The 19636-nt window shown below is 40.4% G+C and overlaps 1 protein-coding gene across 3 annotated transcripts in view; it reads left to right on the top strand.

Annotated features, from left to right (window-relative positions):
* Window positions 1–4571: 4571 nt before the first annotated feature.
* Window positions 4572–19636, top strand: part of PPTC7 (protein phosphatase targeting COQ7) — a 45054-nt gene continuing 29989 nt past the window's right edge. Inside the window, exon 1 of one of the 3 annotated variants that reach the window (XM_081283018.1) lies at window positions 4572–6676. In XM_081283018.1, coding sequence (XP_081139144.1) covers window positions 6454–6676 — 223 coding nt within the window. In that variant the 5' untranslated portion in view covers window positions 4572–6453. The remainder of the gene's footprint in view (window positions 6677–19636) is intronic. The other 2 variants (XM_081283020.1, XM_081283019.1) reach the window with 2 other exon arrangements.

The raw sequence follows: 19636 nt of genomic DNA on the forward strand, positions 1-19636 counted from the left end.
TCTCTCCGTCCCCCCACTCATTAATAAAATATACTCCCATTCTATGGGTGAAGTCAGAGTCTAAATTTCTCAAACTCAAGGTGATCAGGTTGTTGCATAACCAATAAACAAATCAGACTCAACCTGCCCAGCCGAATGATTTACAAAGAGGTATCATGGGAAGCAAAAGCCTCCTACCCACCAGAGCCTAACCATTTGTCAGCTGAAGCTCTGCCCGCTTTAAGGTAAGCCTTCTCTGGGACAGAAAGGCTTTTTCCCCAGTGATCTAATCCCTGTTCCAGCTGCCTGCTGAGGTCAAAGCTATGCTTACAGCGGTTAGGTCAAGGCCAGCCCCTGAGGCCCTTGTACTCAGGCATTTGCCAGTTAAAATCCTGCTGAACAACTCTGGCTATCACAAACCACCCAGGTCAAGAATCCACTTGACTTACAATTACTTTTAAGCCCGGAGCCCCGTCTGCACCAGAAATTGGATCTCTACCTGTTATTTTAGCCCACCCAAATGTCAGCCCTTGAATCTGCCTCTCAAAATTTTCTGAGGAGAAAATTTAAATGAACATTTTGGAGTTTGGTGGGATGATCATTAATTATACTTGTCCGCTAAGAAGCAGATGCATGAATCCAGAAACCAGAGCTCCAAAGAATTAGCATTAGAGACCGTGGCTTAGTTATACACATATCTCCCTCTGGATCAAGTTCATTTACCCAGTCGCAGGCTGTGTTACTGCAAGCCTTTTCCATAGGGACAGGCTCCCATGGTGGAGGAGGAGATCTTGAGTGTCCAAGGGTCAGGCTCAAGCAAAAAGAAAAAGAAGAAAGGGAGAGACATCAGGCTGAGCATCTTCTCCCAAGCCCACCAGCCAGACAATCACTCCTCATTTTATGGAGAGACAAAAGAAAGAGGTCAGAAATTCCCTTCAGTGGTTTTTCTGTTGAAAAGTGAAAGTTCCTTCTCCTCTACGTAAATTAGAAGAGAATAAGCTCCCTTCTAATAGTTGCCTTTGGTTTGGGAACTTATTCTTGGTTCAATAATGGTAGCCATGGTACCTGGGTCACATGATGTGTTTGTCAGGATTCATAGCTTTGCAAGCCAAAACAGAAGAGGCTTAAGCACAATAGGGAACTCATATGATTCAGGGACTGATCTTTGCTCAGGCAAAGCTGGAATATAGGGGTTTGAACGGTGTCACCAGGCCTCTGTGTCCTACCATCTCTAGACTCTGCTGCTCTCCATATTGACTTTGTTTTCTGGTAGATTCTTCCCAAGAAATAGCAAAGACCACCAGCAGGGGTCCCAAGCTTGCATTCTACCAGTCTTAGGAACCCTGGTGAGAATTTCTGCTTCCTAATACTTTCAGCAAAATCTCATAGCCAGCAGTGGCACCCGCCTGTAATCCCAGAGACTTGGGAGGCTGAGGCCACTGGCTGAGGATCTACTTCAGAGATAGAGAAAAAAAAAAATCTCATACTTGGGTTTTATTGGTCTGTCTTGGGTCATGTGCTTTCTCTCTGGGCCAATCACTATGACCAGGAGAATCAGATGCAATTGACCAGGCCTGGGTCAGGGGTCCACTCTTGGTGCCTTAGCCCAGTTCCACCCAAACCTTGTGTTTTGGGGAAGGGTAGATTATGTCTTCAAGGAAAATCAAAATATTATAATCAGAGATTCAGGGGAATGAATTCTGGGTGGAGAAAATATGAACATCACACAAGATGAAAGAATCACCTACGTCTAGTTCTTCCAAAGGGTTTTGCAGGGTGCCATTACAAGGCTCAGGAACACCTGCAGTTGACCCAGCCCTGGCTTCCTATGGGATGCACTTCCGCCCCCTTGGCTGTAAATAAGTTGCTTGTTTGGTGTGATCACTAAGGTTCTTTTATCCAATAGCATTGCTTATTTAGCACCTGTTATATGCCAGGCACTGTTCTGGACAGTGAGAATTGCCATTTCTTCTTTTTGGAATAGTTACATTCCCTTTCAGAGATAAAGTAGTATAATGAATAAAACGGACAATAGTCCCTGATCTCATGAAACTTACATTTTAGTCAGCATCAGAGAAAATAAGAAAATGCTATGTTATGAAGAAAAATGCAGACAGGACTGTGGAGGTGATTTCAGTAGGTAATCAGAAAAGATCGCGTCGGCAAAGCACAGGGAAGCCCTCAGCCTGTGACACTACTGATCTCTCATTACCCTTATCATCACTGCTGTTATCTGGCATAATAAAAGCATTTGGTGACCCATTGGAGTCTCCAGCATTAAACACCCTCAGCTTGATGTATAAGATCCTCTACTGTGTCTTTTTAATTAAGATAGAATTCATATACCATTATATTTACCCTTTAAAAGTATACAGTTCTATGGTTACTGCTATATTGACAAGGTTATGCAACCATTACCACTATTTAATTCCAGAACATGTTCATCACTGCAAAAAGAAACCCTGTACCTGTTAGTGGTCACTCCCCATGGCCCCTGGCAAACACTAATCTGCTCTCCACCTGTTTGGATGTGCCTATTTTGGACATTTCATGAAATGCAACCATATGATATAGGCCTTTGGTGTTTGGCTTCTTTCACTTAGCATGGTGACTTTGAGGTTCGTCCATGTTATCACATGTATTAGTACTTCATCCCTTTTTAGGACTAAATAAATCCTAACCTCCTACTTCCATTTTCCATTATTCCTCTTTCTGATCCTAGGATGGAGCTGCACTGAACTGCCTGCCCTTCTCTGATCCCACTCTACATTTTTGAATTTACATTGTTTCCTTCTAGAATGCTTAGGCCCCTGTCTGAGACCTCTAGATGTCCATTAAAGTCTCTTGATGAAGTGCCCCCAGTGTTCTCTACCCACCATGGACCAAATTACTCCTTCCCAAATACCTCCTTTATTTCCACTGGTGGCACTTATTTTTTTCTCTACATTTACTTAATTTGAACCCTCCTACTATCCCAACTACACTATAGCTGCCACAGAGTCACCAATGGTTATTTTATCCTTAGCCAAATGCCTAAAACATAGCAAGAGATTCAGAAGTATTTTTCCACTTGCCTAGCATTGCCATAACATGATGGTTCTGAACCAGGGGCAACTTTGTCTCTCAGGAATCTGGCAACATCTGAAGACAGTTGTGGTTGTTCCAGGGGGGTGAGTATGGGAGAGGAGGGTGCTACTGGCATCTAGTGGGTACAGGGCAGGGATGCTGCTAAGCCCCCTCCAAGGGCACAGGATGCCTCCCCACAACAAAGACTTATTCTGCCCCAAATGTCAATAGTGTCAAAGTTGAGAAGCCTTTTCATAGACGAATCCTTTTGATTAGGTTAGCAAAAAACTCAGAAGAGATCAGTGTATTAATGTGGCAGAAAATTCATGATTTTTTTCCTTTTCTTTTTTAGGAACTGAGGTTGTGGTGACCCCAGTGCAAACCTCTTTCCTAATGCCATAGAGGTGCCCTGGGAGCAGAGATGGTATTTTTTGCACTTGCTCTCCTCTGAGAGTGGCAGCTGACCTCCCAGGAATCCTTGAAGTGCTAGGAATGTAACTCCGTTAAGGAAGAAAACTCAGGGCTTCTGAAGTCCAGCAAAATGTCAAACATGGATCGTGCTCCCAGGCGAGGGCAGAAGAGGTATTTTTTTTTAAAGTCCCCTCTCCTGCCGCCCCACCCTGTTGAAACTTCAGAGCTGACCCTGTAATCAATGATTCAGGGGAACCTGACGCCCTGTCTCCTCTCCTTTCCAAAAAAGAGCAAGGAAGCTTTCAGAGAGGATTCTGTTTGCCACGTGCTTCGGTGAGCAACCCATTAGCAAGAATCTCATTTGCCGGAAACTCAAGGCACTCAGATCACTTGACTGAAAACAGCAGCCCCATCAGAGCAGAGGTTACCGGTTTACAGTCACATCTTATGTTCCTACTCATCCAATCCGACCGGTTCTTGTGACTGACATGGAAACTGGGTAATATATGCCCTGAAAACTAAAGGTCTGGAGGAGTTTGACAAGGCAAGGAATAGGGGTTGACCCATTATTTAAAAAAAAATTGTCCTTGGGGTAGAATTACCTGACAGGCCTGCTGGGACTTTTTGGTGGTGTGCATGCTTCAAAGGACAACCTTTAGTGCAGCTGGCAGAGACAGAAATACCTCAGCAGAGAAATCCAAGAGGTGCCCGACCACCCCCCCTCAGCTGTTTTGGGCACTCTCCAATTCTTGTGCCATAAAAAATTGCAAGGTGTGATTACATTATTGGAATTGGTATGCCTTTTATCTGGTAAATTAACTTTTTTTTTTTTTTTTGGTCTATACGTTTGACAAAATCCCACTCACTGTGTGGAGTGATTTACTCAGTTCAATTTTTTGAGGACAAGAACATATAGAGTACTTGGCACCCTGTGAGCTGCAAAAGTGTTTAATGATGACAGTAATTAGGATAACAGAATAATGTGTGTTGAGTGGATGGTTGGCAGGACTGTAGGTATATTTAAAAAGTATAAAAAGGAATAATTTAAATAACTAGATGGGAATCCCTAAAGTAACTGCATTCCTGTCAAAAGCAACTGGAAAAGGACCAATGTTCCTGGGTGATATATATTTATATTTGAATTAAACTAAAAATTATTTCAAATTAGATAATTTGCCCCAAAGTTCAATTTTCTTTTATTCAATCATTCTGTTATTCAACAAACTTCCTTTTATCATATGGTTCCTATTCCTTATTCCTTCTTTTATTCAGTAAGCATTACAAATTTTCCCATTATGTGCCAGGCATTGCATTAGATTCTAATACTACAATGGCAAATGATCCTTGCCCTTGGGGGAACTTAGATTATAGTGAACTATTTATTCTTTTTTTTTTTTTTCATTTATTGAAGGAAGTATTTACTGTGTGCCCAGATGTTCTGGGAATACAGCAACGAAAAGCACAGGGCCCTCAGATAATGGAATTACTCCATAATGGGTAGAAGGAAGAGTAAAGGTAAAGATCTTCAAGCATGTGAGCATGGCTGGAGACCAGTTAGCTAAAAGGACTTGGCCTGAAATGTGGTGGTAAAGATATGCAGGGGCTGAATTACATTACTACCCCCGCAGGGCATGGTGCCTAACCTGGGTGCTAATACATTCATGTTCACTACAAATGGATTGTATCTTCCCGTTAGATTACAAACTTCCCTTTAGATTTAACTGTTACTCAACTAAATGACTTCAGAAGAGAGTCATTTACAATAGTCAATATCTGGGGGAGGCTACAAGATATCTTTGTTACAGGTGAGCTGAGAGCTTAAAAAGAAAGGAGAGTTGCCTTTCTTGGTAATGGCTGCCCTCTTATGAGAAGAGGTGGCAGCTGTGGCAGGAGAGAGGCAAGAGGGCCCATTTCTCCAGGCTTTGGCTCTCCCTCTTCTCCCTAGACCAGAGCTGGGAAAATACCTGCTTGGCCAGAGAGAATGTCAAGAAAATTAATATTTGGGGTAAAGAAATTTGGAGCCTGGAATTTTTACTCCCAGTTAGGCAGAACCATCTGCAAAGTTTGAAATGTTTACAGATGACATGTCCACAGTGGCAGTGCTTCTTTCTCTATCAGTGTCCTGGCTACCCTGATAGGGATATTTAACACACTGTTCTTCCTAAAGGGGGGTGGGAACCCACTATGCAAAAAAAAAGTCTCTTCTTTGAAAACAGACTGTCAGTCTAAACCTCTTAGAGCATATTAATTGTGGAAGCATCAGTAGGTCTGTATATCTCTTGTTTTTCATTATGTATTCTACAAGATAAAATGTGACTCCAATTCTGGTTTCCTTCAGGTTTTTGTTGAAAGGGATGCTGCTGTTATTTTTTAAATAGCCTTTAAAAGATACTGTTAAACGGGAGAAATACTGTTAGAAATACTGTTAAAACGGGAGAAAACGCCAAAGTAGCACACCTATAATTCTCAATAACTTAACCCAAGTCCCACATCTGGGGAATTGTCCTAGGTCCTGGACCCTATGCAGCCAAGTCCAAAGCAACTACAACTCCCAGGAGACATTGTGTCCACACCCTCTGCGCACGCTCGACCTGGGTGACTGCATAGGGCAGCGAACCCGAGGGGGCGGGGTTTGGACCTGGACCGCGAATCGGGGGCGTGGCTGGAGGCGGGGCCGTGGAGGGGGCGGAGCTGCCGGCGCGGCCCGGAACACGCTAGTGGAGCGGAAGATGGCGGCGGCAGCTGCGGCTGCAGCCGGGACCCCACTTGGGCTGAGGCGGAGAAGCTGCTGGCTCTGACCTCGCTCTGGCTCCGGTGCGCGCAGCGGAGCGTGTGCGAGGCCCTGCGCGGCGGGCAGGGGCAGCGGCGGCTACTGCGCGCCGCTCTGAGGAGCGCCCCGGCGGCGGTGCGACTGCAGCTGAGGAAAGAGCCGGCTCCGGGCCTCCGCGTCCTCCTGTTCCCCCGACCCCCCGCCTCCTCGGGGGGGCGGCGGCGGCGATGTTCTCGGTCCTCTCGTACGGGCGGCTGGTGGCCCGCGCCGTGCTCGGCGGCCTCTCGCAGACCGACCCCAGGGCCGGCGGCGGCGGCGGCGGCGACTACGGGTTGGTGACGGCGGGCTGCGGCTTCGGCAAGGACTTCCGTAAGGGCCTCCTCAAGAAGGGCGCGTGCTACGGGGACGACGCGTGCTTCGTGGCCCGGCACCGCTCCGCCGACGTGCTCGGTGAGTCCGGCGGGGGTCCTCGCCGCCCCGGCCCGGGATCCGCCTCCCGGGGACTCCCCTGCGCGGGGCTTCCTCAGTTCCTCCGGGCGGAGAAAGGAGCCAGCGGAGCTCGCGTGCAGGGAGCGCTTACTAGCAGCCAGGCGCCGTGCCAAGCGCTCCGAGGCGCGTTTTCCGTTTGAACACCCCACCCCCCATTTTAGAGATGAGGAAACTGAGGCGCAGAGCGGTCGAGTCAGGTGCTCAAGGTCACCGCCTGAGAATGTGACCAGTCTGTTCCAGTCCAGAGCCGCACTCTTAGTCACTTGGCTGTGTCTGCCCTGGGCGACCTCGTCCTCTCCCTGGGCGACACCTGCAGGCTCCTATCCTCGCTCTGGTTCCTTCCCTCTGCGTGCCCTGAGGATCCCTGCTTCGCGTGCTTCTAACACCATGGCCTGGCCACAAGCTGCGGGATCCAGAGCAGAGTGTCGGGAGTCCCCGACAGCCCAGCCGCATTCTTCCACCGTCTGGATCGTGCTGGACCAAATCTCCATCCAGTAGCGGGGCTGCTGGCCTGGTGGGAAAAAAAAATTCTCTTAGTGCATTCTCCCAAACTGATCTTGTCCACTTGAGGTCATTGGGGTGGCGGAGAGTCTCCTTGACCCAAAATAGATTAGTTGAACCTGCAGCCAAGAAGGCTTTGAGAATTGGTCACAGCCTTTTCAGGCCACAGGTGCTTCCTAAGGCCTGTTGCAGTTAGTTCCACCTTTGGGGAGTAGGAGTTTAGGGAAAGAGCTTGCAGAAAGGGCTAAGTAGAATTCATAAGCAATCAAAAACTACTGTAATGTCTGTCTTTGGAGATTTTGTGTATTTCACAGAATTGTGTGTCATTAAAGCTCTTTTAGAGAATAAAGTACTTCCTTTGAAATTGAAGGACATGCTGTCATTGGATTTAGGTTCAGATGTCACTTTCATTTTGCTTCTCAAGTGAGATTGAGTTTTTGGTTACTCTAAAGTATGTTCATATGTTAAGGCAAGGTTTGGCATTGGAACAAATGGTTCTGTGAGTTTTTTATGACAGCAGTCATTTTTAATCCAATCCCAGAATGACTGCCTAGTAACTTTTGTTCTAGTGTTTGTGAACAGGAGACTGGAAAGGTTTCCAGTTTAATTTATGAATTACCTGGGTTAAATAAAATCATTTAGCATTTAGGCAACACTATCAATGTTAACCTTTGAGAGGAAAACTCTTTAGGGTCAGGGTTCTCACAGATTGAAATTGTACAGATCCACTCTTGGAGGCAGCATGAGGAATTCAGTATATTTTTTTTTCAAAGACTATCAAAAACTGTCTTTCCCTATTACACTTAGAAGTGCTTTATGCAATGAATTTGTAACCTGTGCTGCTTTACTTATTTATTTATTTTCCCTTTTTTAGCTTGTTGCTGGGGATTGAACCCAGGACCTTGCACATGTAGGGAAGTACTCTACCACTGAGCCATATCCCTAGCCTACCTGTGCTGCTTTTCAAGTTGAAGCTGGATTGGGGGTATAGCTTAATAGTAGAGTGCTTGCCAAACAAGCATGAGACCCTCCATTGGATTTCCCCAGCACTGCAGAAAAGAAAAAAAAATGTGTAAAGTTGCAGTCAATAGTACAACAGGACATTGAGGAGATAATGAGACATTAAAGTTCACCTTATAAATTTACTTGTGAAATAGGCTTTTGCGAAAGGTATGTGGTTTCATTAATGATTTAAGGGTACAGTAGCCCCCCTTATGCATGGTTTCACTTTCTATGGTTTCAGTTAACTGAGGTCCAAAAATACCAAATGGAAAATTCCAGAAATAAACAGTTGGTAAGTTTACAAGCACATGCCATTCTGAGTAGCAGGATGAAATCTTGTACATTCTACCCAAGGATTTTCTCATTGATTGTATTCACAATGTATACACTACCCACCTGTTGGTCACTTAGTAACCATCTTGGTTATCAGATAACAGAGGGAGGGACCTAGTCACATAACTTTGATTACAGTATATTGTTTTAACTGTTCTATTTTATTATTAGGTATTGTTGATCCCTTACTATGCCTAGTTTATAAATTAAACTGTCATAGATAGGTATGTCTGAGGGAAAATATAGTATACACAGGGTTTGGTACATCTGTGGTTTCTTGACTCCACTGGATATCTTGAAATGTATTCCCCAAGAGAAAGAGAGACTACTGTATTTACTGTATTTAAGTGTATCAAATTCCTATGCCTAAGTTTGATTTAAAAATTTTAGAATGTAGCCTTTTTAGTGGAGAGGCATATTTATAAGGATATGGGAAATTTTGGTCAAACCCATTCTAAAACAGTATAAACTTAATTTCATGCTCTAGCATTCTGGCAGGAGCCAGGCCTAGTTTGAGGTTCAGCTTTGCCACTTAGTAACTCTGTGATTTGTGGTCTTGGGTGGAGCCTTTCTAGTCTCATTTTCCTTATCTAGACTAGAGGATGAAGGGAGTGGACTACCTGCCCCTGTAGAATAACAGCTTCTGACCAAAAGATCATATTTTCCTTTGTTTTGAAAAGATGGCACCCTTTATAATTTTGCAGCTCTAATAATATGTATTACTTCCTATCTCATTCACATGAACGCTCTTGGTGGATTTATTCCATTTTGTTTTTAGCAGTAAGTTGGTAGTTCTTAAATTTCCTTAATTTACAGCCTCAGAAGATCTTTGATCTTCCCTTCCCAGAAAATGTGCAGAGAGACAAAAGTCTGCATAGACTTTCAGCAACTTCAGTAAGTGCATGTAGTCTGTCCATGCATTGCCTACAGGTCCATGCATGGGTGTCAGATTGAGATCCCCAGCTCTGTACCTTTCCTGAATGGAATGTCACTAAGCACACCCAAATAGATGGTTATTTAATGTGATCAAGCAGTGGACATCACCCAGATTTGACAAAGATTGTGCATACACACAAGTGCAAATAGGGAGGGGAGGGGAACAAATAAGGGGCAGGTTCTCCAGGACTGTCCTGTTGTGTAGGAGCTCTTCTGAAAAGCTGTCTTGGGAGTCATCTGAAACAGCTTCTTAAGTTGACCTCATTTGATCCTTGACTGCCATGAACCAGTTCATATGATGGTGAATTCAATATTATTTAAGAAAAATTTTTTCTGTGGTACTAGGGATTAAACCTAGAACCTTGCACATGTTAGGCAAATGCTTTACCACTGAGCTACTCCCCCAGCCCTTTTTATTTTATTTCGAGAGAGAGTCTCACTAATTGCCCAGGCTAGCCTGGAACTTTGAATCTTCCTGCCTCAACCACCTGAGTGGTTGGGATTATGGGCATGTGTAGTCACCGACCACAGTGAGACTTTAATACTGCTATCTACTCTAGAAGTTGAAGTTATAAACAGAATGGTATTGAAGGCTATCTTGAATAATAATAGATTTATGTTGAACTTCAGTGCTTTTAAACCTTTCAAGTCCTATAGATAATTTATTTTCTCTGGACTGACACTAAGTATTTGCAACTCAAATTATTCATTGTGGTCATTTAGGACTCCTTTACTGTTGGAATGAAAGTTATTTCTGTGTGAGGAAGAAAATGCTGTTTTGTTTCTTTAATTTAAAATAGATTTGTCCTATTAGTCATGCAGTGACTAAAAGTATTGGTGCTTCACAACCATTTTTGTAGTCTCCACTGGATTTCTTTTAGGAAAAACTAACTATGGTGGGTGTGGTGAGACATAAGGACCACTCCTATCCCCTGGAAAACTGGCAAAGGTACTCTCTTTATTAGGTCCAACAGGAGTAAATCAGTACCAGCAGGAGCTGTGTACACTTTTCTTGTTCCTTCTTTCCTATGGGAAGTCCTAAGTTTTCTTATTCTATATGGCATGGCTTCCTAGGTACACAAAAATATGAGAGCTGCCTAGTGTAATCTCTGGGCTTCCCATAGCACTAAGCTACTTAACAATAGAATCTAAGACTGGAGAATCGCAAGATTTCGAAACCTTGGAATCCAGTTTTTTCATATTATGAATGAGAAAACAGGTCAAATTACTTTAAAGGTACTCTATCCACTAGTTATTGACAGAACCATGATAGCACCTTATTCTTCTCATCCCAGTTCTTGTTCTATTATGCCACTGGTCAAGTTTTCTTGATGAAATATGTGAATTCTGAACCAGTCTGTCTCTAAGTACTACTTTTCCTGCTTAAGTAAATGTGTGTGTGTGTGTGTGTGTGTGTGTGTGTGTGTGTAACTTCTTTATTCACTCTTGACTCATACCAGAATGCAACCAAAACTCCTCTGCGTGCTAAACCACAGTTTACAGAAACCACTTATTTTAAATGGCAGCATGGTCTGTGCCATGTAAAATCTGACCTCTGAATATTGAGTTATAAAGCAATTCTTACAAAACTGTGGGATGTTTGTTTAAGCTTGATTTAACTTGGAACTTAAACATGAAAATAAAACAATTTCATATTCCAGCCTTCCAGTCTGACTGTGGCCAGGATTTTGAAATGTTTTTTTGAATCTTGCCAGTCTTAAGAATAATCTTAAGGTATAAAGATTATGTGAGATTAAGCAGTAAACAGATCTAAATTACATTTAGGGTATGAAAGGATGAAGTAGAATTTGGTTTTATAGACAACTGTGATAATTTTAATATTCTTAATAGAACCTCTGTATCTGAAAGTAAGTTGTCTTTTTATAAAAGTAATCATTTTGGGAGAGTGTGTGCACACTAATTTGTCTTTGAAGATGGCTTTGGAATTCAGTGATACTTCAAATCATGTTAGGAAACCATTCTCATAGTCATATTTTTCTTAAAGTCTTAATTTCAGTTTGATCTACCTGTTTGAAGTTTAAAAAAAAATTAGGCTGTATAATTCACATGCCATAACATTTAGGCCTTTAAAGTATACATTTCAGTAGTTTTACACTCACTACAGTGTACAGCCACTATCACTATTCCAGAACTTTGTCATATCCCCAGAAGAAATCCACTACCCATTAGTAGTCATTCCCCAGTCCTCTGTCTCCCAATCCTTGGTAACACAAAGTAGATTCTGTCTCTGGATTTGCCTATGCTGGACATTTCATATAAATGGAATCACACAATATGTGACACTTTGTGACTGTTTTCTTTCACTTAGCATGATGTTTTCAAGGTTCATATTGGAGCATGTGTCAAAACTTTTTGTTTCCCCCCAAATGACTGAATAACATTGCATTAAGTGAATATACTTCAGTTTGTTGATCCATTCATTCATTGATAGCCCCTGGGTGGTTTTCATATTTTGGTTGTTGTAAATAGTGCTCTACACACATGTATAAGCTTTTGTGTGGACAAGTTTTTAACTTTCTCAAGTATATACCTAGTAGTGAAATTCTTGGGTCATATGGTAACTTTGCAAGACATATTGTTTTAATGTATAATATTTTTTTATATAAGGGAAATTTTTTAAAAATTGCAGTCATCAAATATTTAAGTTCTGAGATAAGTTGGTGCTTTTAATATTCCTGATTTTATAAGAATCTATGTGTTTTCAAGAGAAAATTGTGGAATGTTAAGAAGTATGAGAATTCTGGGTTTAATAAAAGAACCATGTAGTACTAAAAGAAGAACAGGGTCTAGGAAGCCACTGACTAGTTGTTTTCTGACTTCTGAATGTTCTTTTATTCTGTAATAAGATTATGGGATTGATGGATAGAGAAGTTTGCTGTTTGCTTTTCAAACTCCTGCTTCTTGGGCAAGGTATATAGCTCAGTGGTAGAGTGCTTGCCTAACATGCATGAGGTTCAATTCTCAGTACCAAAATAAATAAACTCCTGCTCCTTGATATTTGTCTCAATTTTGCTATATGGGTATATTGTATTTTTTTTAAATAAAATACTTATAAGGCACCTTTATTTTTAAATTTTCTTATTTGTTTTTTCTTATTTGTTTAGAGCTACTTCACAAATGTGCAATCTAGAGATTGTTTGCTTTAGTTAAAATTTTCTTAATTTTTACTGCTTCTCTCTTATCTTTGTTTAATCTGAATCCCCTAGAGGATTCTGGATGAATCTTCATTTTAGGGTTGGGGATACCAGGGATTGAACCAGGGGATGCTTAACTACTAAGTCACATCCCCAACTCTTTCTTATTTTTTTATTTTGAGAGGGTCTCGCTGAGCTGCTCAGGACCTCACCAAGTTACTGAGGCTAGTTTTGCATTTTTTTTTTTTTAGTTGTAGATAGATAGACACATACCTTTATTTTATTTACTTATTTTTATGTGATGCTGAGGATGGAACCCAGGGCCTCACACGTGCTAGCTGAGCACTCTACCACTGAGTCATAACTCCAGCCCTAACTTTGCACTTTTGATCCTCTTGCCTCAGCCTCCCCTGCTGGGATTACAAGTGTGCATCTCGTGCATCCAGCTGGATTAATCTTTTTGTAAAGCAAGTAATTGGATTTTAAAAGCATAACTGTTTATAATTTTTAGATGATACACTTTTGTAAAGAGATTTTAAATTGCTGGAGAAGGTAGAATACATATAGAAGCTGGTTGTGGAGGATTTGCGGGGGAGGAGTGTTGGGTGGTAGGAGGCAGTTCCCTGAACTTTAGCATGGCTTTGTGAAACCAGGCAGTCCATAGCCTGAATGGTTTTAACAGTGTCCAAGTGGAGTTTGTACTCCAGAAACACTACACCAGGTCAGCATATGACCTACAGTCATGTCCTTTGAGTAGATCAAAAACTTATGTCAAGTTCAAGCTAAATGTCAAATTCATTTTATATAGATCTCCATGCCTTTTAGAGAGACCTTACCTAGGGCTTGACATTCAGAATTTTCAGGAAACTGCTTTGGAAAAATAAGTTATCAGTATTTTATTTCTAATGAAATTTAACTTTAGTCAGTTGAAAATAGTGTGACTTGTGAGTTTGCCTTTCAAAATTAGCTGATACCTTTTGGTCTTTTTTTATGAAGAAAAAAGATCCTAATTTTTGTATTAGTAGTAAAATTTATGGATCTGTCTTTTATTTGAGTGTTTTCTCTTTCCCTGAAATCTAAAATTATTTGTTTCCTATTAGATGTTTCACAAAGTCACAACATAAATTCAGACTTTTTGCAAAAGCCCAACCTCCTGCAGAGGGTATTAGACTGATAATGAACATTTAAACTTGAGTTGGCATTTGGAACAGCTTTTTAAATTCAGTTTAAAAATTTCAAAAAGGTAAAAAAATGCTAAGTACTTTTGAATAAGATCTCAAACAGGATTGAGGAGAGGGGATAGGTACTTTAAAAGAGTGAAAGTATTTCATGCTGTTTCTTCTAAGCCAGCTATTAAATTTCTCAAAACACATGTCAACCACTACATTATGTAGTGCTTTATATTTTATGTTGTACATTTTAAAATCTTTTTTTTAAATTTTGTTTTTAGTTGTTTGATGGACCTTTATTTTATTTATTTATATGTGGTGCTGAGAATTGAACCCAGTGCCTCACACATGTGAGGTAAGCACTCAACCACTCAGCCAAGACCCCAGCTCTTAAGTCTTTATAACTCTTTGAAGTAGCTGCTCTTATCTTTAATCTGAATGTTTCTGCATCTATAAAGTTAACTGGTCAGTAAGACTGGTACATGTCCATAGTTTGGACTTGATCCTAGTTGATCCTCTTGCATGTCTAGTGCTTTCAAATGAACGGTTCTTTTTTGTGCTTATAAAAGTAACACCTGTTCAGAAAAGTACCATATAAAATACCTATAACTCATAACTCAGCTATAATCAGTGTGACTCCTTCCAGCTTTTGTGTGTGTAATTGTACGTCTGTACACTATTAAACAAGATTGGGTTAACATGTATTCTGCCCTGTCGTGCTTTTTGAAATATAAGTTGGCAGTATTTCTGTGCTGATAAACATATCTGGGTCATTTTTTCCTGCATGTATAGTCTATAATTTATTAAATCAATCCTCTATTTTTATTTTTAGTTGTTTAGATTGTTTCCAATTTTCTGTTATAAATAACATCTCTTTAAATCTGAATATTTCCTTAGAGTATATTCCTTGAAGAGGAGTTCTGGGTCAAAGGCAATGAGCATTTGTGAAGCCTTTGATGTAAATATTCCCCTCCAGCTTAGACTATTTTATGCTATTTATTAGATATTCAGTTGCTTTCTTTCATTAGTAAGCCTATTGTACATCTTGAGTTTGTCACATTTAACTTTTACAAAATTTCCAGGTTCTTAAACAGTTATTTTGAGGTGTGAATAGTTTATTTTTTTAAACAGTTCTAGAATTGACTGAATTGTTGGTATGAATCCCAAGGACTACTAAATGACTGCAAAAACTTTGCCAGGGACTACAAAAGTGACTTCCTACAAAGAGTGCTTTCTGTTGAAGGACCCAGTACTGTTTTTACTCAGGCCAATTCCTCCACATTTTTGCACTGATTTTTCTTTTACTCATTAACAGACTGAAAAGAAAGAGAATTTATCTCCTTATGAACTGCTGTGACTGTACATTTTGATCTTTAAAGAATACCGTTGTCTAGCAAGTTTTTGAATTGGTAGTTTTTTGACTTGTACTGTCATTTGAGGTTGATGCAAAAGGCTGCACTGAATGAAGTAAACAAAAATGCTTCAGTTTTAACTTCATTGTTTGAATAGCAGTGTTGGATAGGAAAACAGGTTTGAGCTATTTGCATAACAGCTGGAAGACTGTTCATGACCTTTAGATTGACCACTAGTTGGTAATAAAGTGCCTTTTTTTTTTTTTTTTAAAGAAAGATAATCTTTTTTTTTTGTTTTATTGTAGATGGACACAACACAATGCCTTTATTTTTATGTGGTGCTGAGAATCGAACCCAGGTCGCACCTGTGCTAGGCGAGCGCTCTACTGCTGAGCCACAATCCTAGCCCAAGTTTCCACTTTTTAAAAAATAACTTTATTTTATTTATTTGTCTATTTTCTTTTAATGTGGTGCTGAGGATTGAACCAGTGCCTCACACATGCTAGGCAAGTGCTCTACCACTCAGCCACAACCCCAGCCTTCATGCATTGTTTTTAAAACCATTTCTCTTGGTTCTTGAGCTGCCACTTTGATCTGATCATTGTTTTTCTCGTTAATGTATACTGAATTCACTGGACAATCAAAGGTCTTTGAATGATAGGGTGTGTTGTAAATACATTCTATACATATATATTAATTTATTTACAGATCTTTTGAATTCAGTGAAATCAATTAATACTTATCTGTAACCATCTTATTCTTTTATCAGGATTTTAAATTGAAAAATAGTTGACTTGACTCTTAGTGGCTTAAGGGAGATAAACTTTTTCAACACTTTAGTCAGGTTTTGTAACTGAAGTAAAAGAATAAGGAACAGTGTTTCTGCTTTATGAGTCATTATCAAAGTTTCTCAGAAAATATGTACATGTTGCAGTGTAATAAGGGCAAGGGATAAATTGGAAAGTCTGAAATGAAGCCTTTGCTTCAAACTAGCTCATGCAATAAATATAATTTTTTAAAATATTTATTTTTTAGTTGTAGTTGGACTCAATACCTTTATTTCACTTATTTATTTTTACGTGGTGCTGAGGATCAAACCCAGGGTCTGGCTTGTGCGAGGCGAGCGCTCTACTGCTGAGCCACAATCCCAGCTCAATAAATATAATTTTGTATGAAATATATAGTTGTATTTGTTAACCTTTATTTTATCAGGAGTTTCTAAAACAGGCTTCTTTTTCTCTCAGTGTGATTTGGAGTCCCAGAATCTAGACCTAGACAAAGAAATTCAAGAGAGAATTTGTTCTCTTGTCCCTCATTTCACAGAGGAGGAAACTAAAGCTTAAAGAATTTGGCTAATGCCCTGGGTTCATTCAGTAGCAAAGAAAGCAGAGAGTGGGGTTATCTCCAAACCTCTCTTCAGCATTCTGTTTGACAGCCTTCTCTTTTCACAGTTCATGTGCGAAGGATCTTGCACTGAACTCCACCCAGGACAAAATACCTTGTGTAATACCAGAATTTGAGGCTGGGTTCCTTTTCTTTGGAGTTTTTAGGTGACAGTTTGTATGCCATTGCATAGGTATTCACATAACAAAGTGTAGGTATTCTTTTTTTTTTAATATTTACTTTTCAGGTGTAGTTGGATACAATACCTTTATTTATTTATTTATTTTATGTGATGCTGAAAATTGAACCCAAGGTCTCGCACGTGCTAGGCAAGCGCTCTGCCGCTGAGCCACAACCCCAGCTCACAAGTGTAGGTATTATAACTTTTCTTTGCAATCAACTGAATTCATGGTTTATTGGTTTCTTCCTGTTAGACCTTGAACAGGTGCTGTGAAAAGACTAAGATGGAAAAAAAAGAAAAAGAAAAAGATTTCAACCCTTAAGTTTCCTAGTCTATAGGGGAAGGCAAATAGATGGACAGGACAGTATAAAAGAACATACATTAGGTGTGTGAAGCACAGAGTCAGGTCTAGAGAGATGGGCTTGTTTTGTAAGTTGAGGTAAATGAGAAGAATGGTGAGACTCTCCGGATTGTCTCGGATTGAGACTGAATGCTGAGCTCCAAACTACAGCTGTCTTGACTGCTGAAGCTGGAATGAAGAAGGCTATTGACAATTGCTGTTAGAAAATAGACTGAGACTTGGGATGGAGATGTGGCTCAAGCGGTAGCGCGCTCGCCTGGCATGCATGCGGCCTGGGTTCAATCCTCAGCACCACATACAAAGATGTTGTGTCCACCGAAAAATAAAAAATAAATATTAAAAAATTCTCTCTCTCTCTCTCTCAAAAAAAAAAAAAAAAATAGACTGAGACCAAATTGTTGAAGGCCATAATTGCTATGTTAAGGAATATTGTTTTTTTTTTTTTTTTTTTTGGTAGGAAGCTATAAAAGATATTTTTGCTTTTGTTGAATTGGGTTATTTTGTATTTATTTATTTATTTTTGTAGTTGTAGATGGGCAGAATGCCTTTGTTTTGTTTATTTTTATGTGGTGCTGAGGATCGAACCCAGTGCCTCATGCATGCTAGGCGAGCTCTCTGCCGCTGAGCCCCAGCCCCAGCCCTGGTTTGGTTATTTTTGAAGAAGCAGCACATTCAAATGATTCAGCATGGTTATCAAAATGGTACAAAGTCAAGTCTCCTCCTCACTCTTGTCTCCTAGCTACAAAGTCCCTCATCTAGGAGGTAACTAGTATTACTAGTTTCTTATGTTTCTGTTGAGGGGATGTTTTAAACACATACAAGCAAATAAGGATAGCATGTACATGCCAGGTGTTTAGAGGAGTAACATGGACATAGCCATGTTGCAAAAAGATATTGATATAAAAGGTGTAATGGGAGGGGCCGGGGTTGTGGCTCAGTGGTAAAGAGCTCGCCTAGCATGCATGCATGAGGCACTGGGTTCGATCCTCAGCACCACATAAATGTAAAATAATGATATTGTGTCCACCTGAAACTAAAAAATAAATAAATAAATAAATAAATAAATAAATATATATGTATATACATATATGTATTTTTTTTTTAAAGGTGTAATGGGAGAACAGAAGGAAAGACCAATTAGGGAGCTACTGAAATAATCTGAGCTAGAAAGGGTTTTAGTTGGCCAGTGGAAAGTCATTGGGCTCCAAACATATTGCAAACAATCAATAGGACTTGGTGGTAATAGGACATAAAGGATGAAAGGGAGATTGAAGTTGATTTGCACCTGGCAGATTCTTTAAGGCTTCTGTCCTGAAATATGGGTGGTTGCAATCCAGGAAATGCAAGAAAAGGTTGAAGTTTGAAAATAGAAGACAGGTTTGGTGCAAAAGGCATTTTAGAGGCAGAATCATCAGGCTTGTGGGGTGCTTGAATACAGCTAACCTGGATTGAGTTCTAAGTGCTGGGGCAGTGAGGCTTGTTAGAGTCACCTGTTCCCAAACACCTAGCCCACACTGAACTTACCCTATAAGGCTAAGCCTGGGCCTCCACACATCATCTCTAGGTGTGGCAAGGGTTGAGAACTGCTGGGGATGAAACAATCATTTGAGGCACTTGGATTATTGTAGTGACAAAAGAAAATAGTCCACTTTATGTTTAACTAGATTTTCTTTCTTTCTTTCTTTCTTTCTTTCTTTCTTTCTTTCTTTCTTTCTTTCTTTCTTTCTTTCTGTGGTACCAGGGATTAAACCCAGGGGTGCTTAACGACTGAGCCACATCCCCAGACCTTTTTATATTTTATTTACTGACAGGGTTTTGCTTAGAGCCTTGCTGAGTTGCTGAGGTTGGCTTTGAACTCTCAATCCTTCTGCCTCATCCTCCTGAACTGCTGGGATTACAGGTGTGCACCATTGCGCCCTATTCAGATTTATTTATTTCTCTTTTTTTTAATTAAATTTTCTTGTTGGCTTTTTTTATACCTTTATTTAATTTATTTTTATTTGGTGCTGAGGATGGAACCCAGTGCCTCCCATGTGTTAGGCAAGTGCTCCACCACTGAGCTATAATCCCTGCCTCTGTTCTTTATTTTTTTTATTTTTATTTTTTTGAATTTTTTAATATTTATTTTTTAGTTTTCGGTGGACACAACATCTTTGTTGGTATGTGGTGCTGAGGATCAAACCTGGGCCGCACGCATGCCAGGCAAGCGCGCTACCACTTGAGCCACATCCCCAGCCCTGTTCTTTATTTTTTATGTGGTGTTGGGGATTGAACCCAGGGCCTTATGCATGCTAGGCATGTGTTTTACCACTAAGCTATCTCCTCAGCCCCCTAAGATTTCCATTTTAAATGAGGACTTTCTAAGTTTGAATTCTGACACATAGTAGGTGGCATGCACTGAAGAGATGTTTGGTAATTGAGATTACTTCAGAGTCACTTCTAGGAGGAAAAATTCATCTGTGCAAAGTATAGATGAATCTTTTTTCCTTGCATTTTTTTTTTTTTTGAGATACATGTTTATTGTTTAGAACTTGAAAATGTTAATGGA

The sequence above is a fragment of the Spermophilus citellus genome (genome assembly GCF_964194105.1).
Source record: "Spermophilus citellus genome assembly, chromosome: 3".
NCBI classification, from domain to species: domain Eukaryota; kingdom Metazoa; phylum Chordata; class Mammalia; order Rodentia; family Sciuridae; genus Spermophilus; species Spermophilus citellus.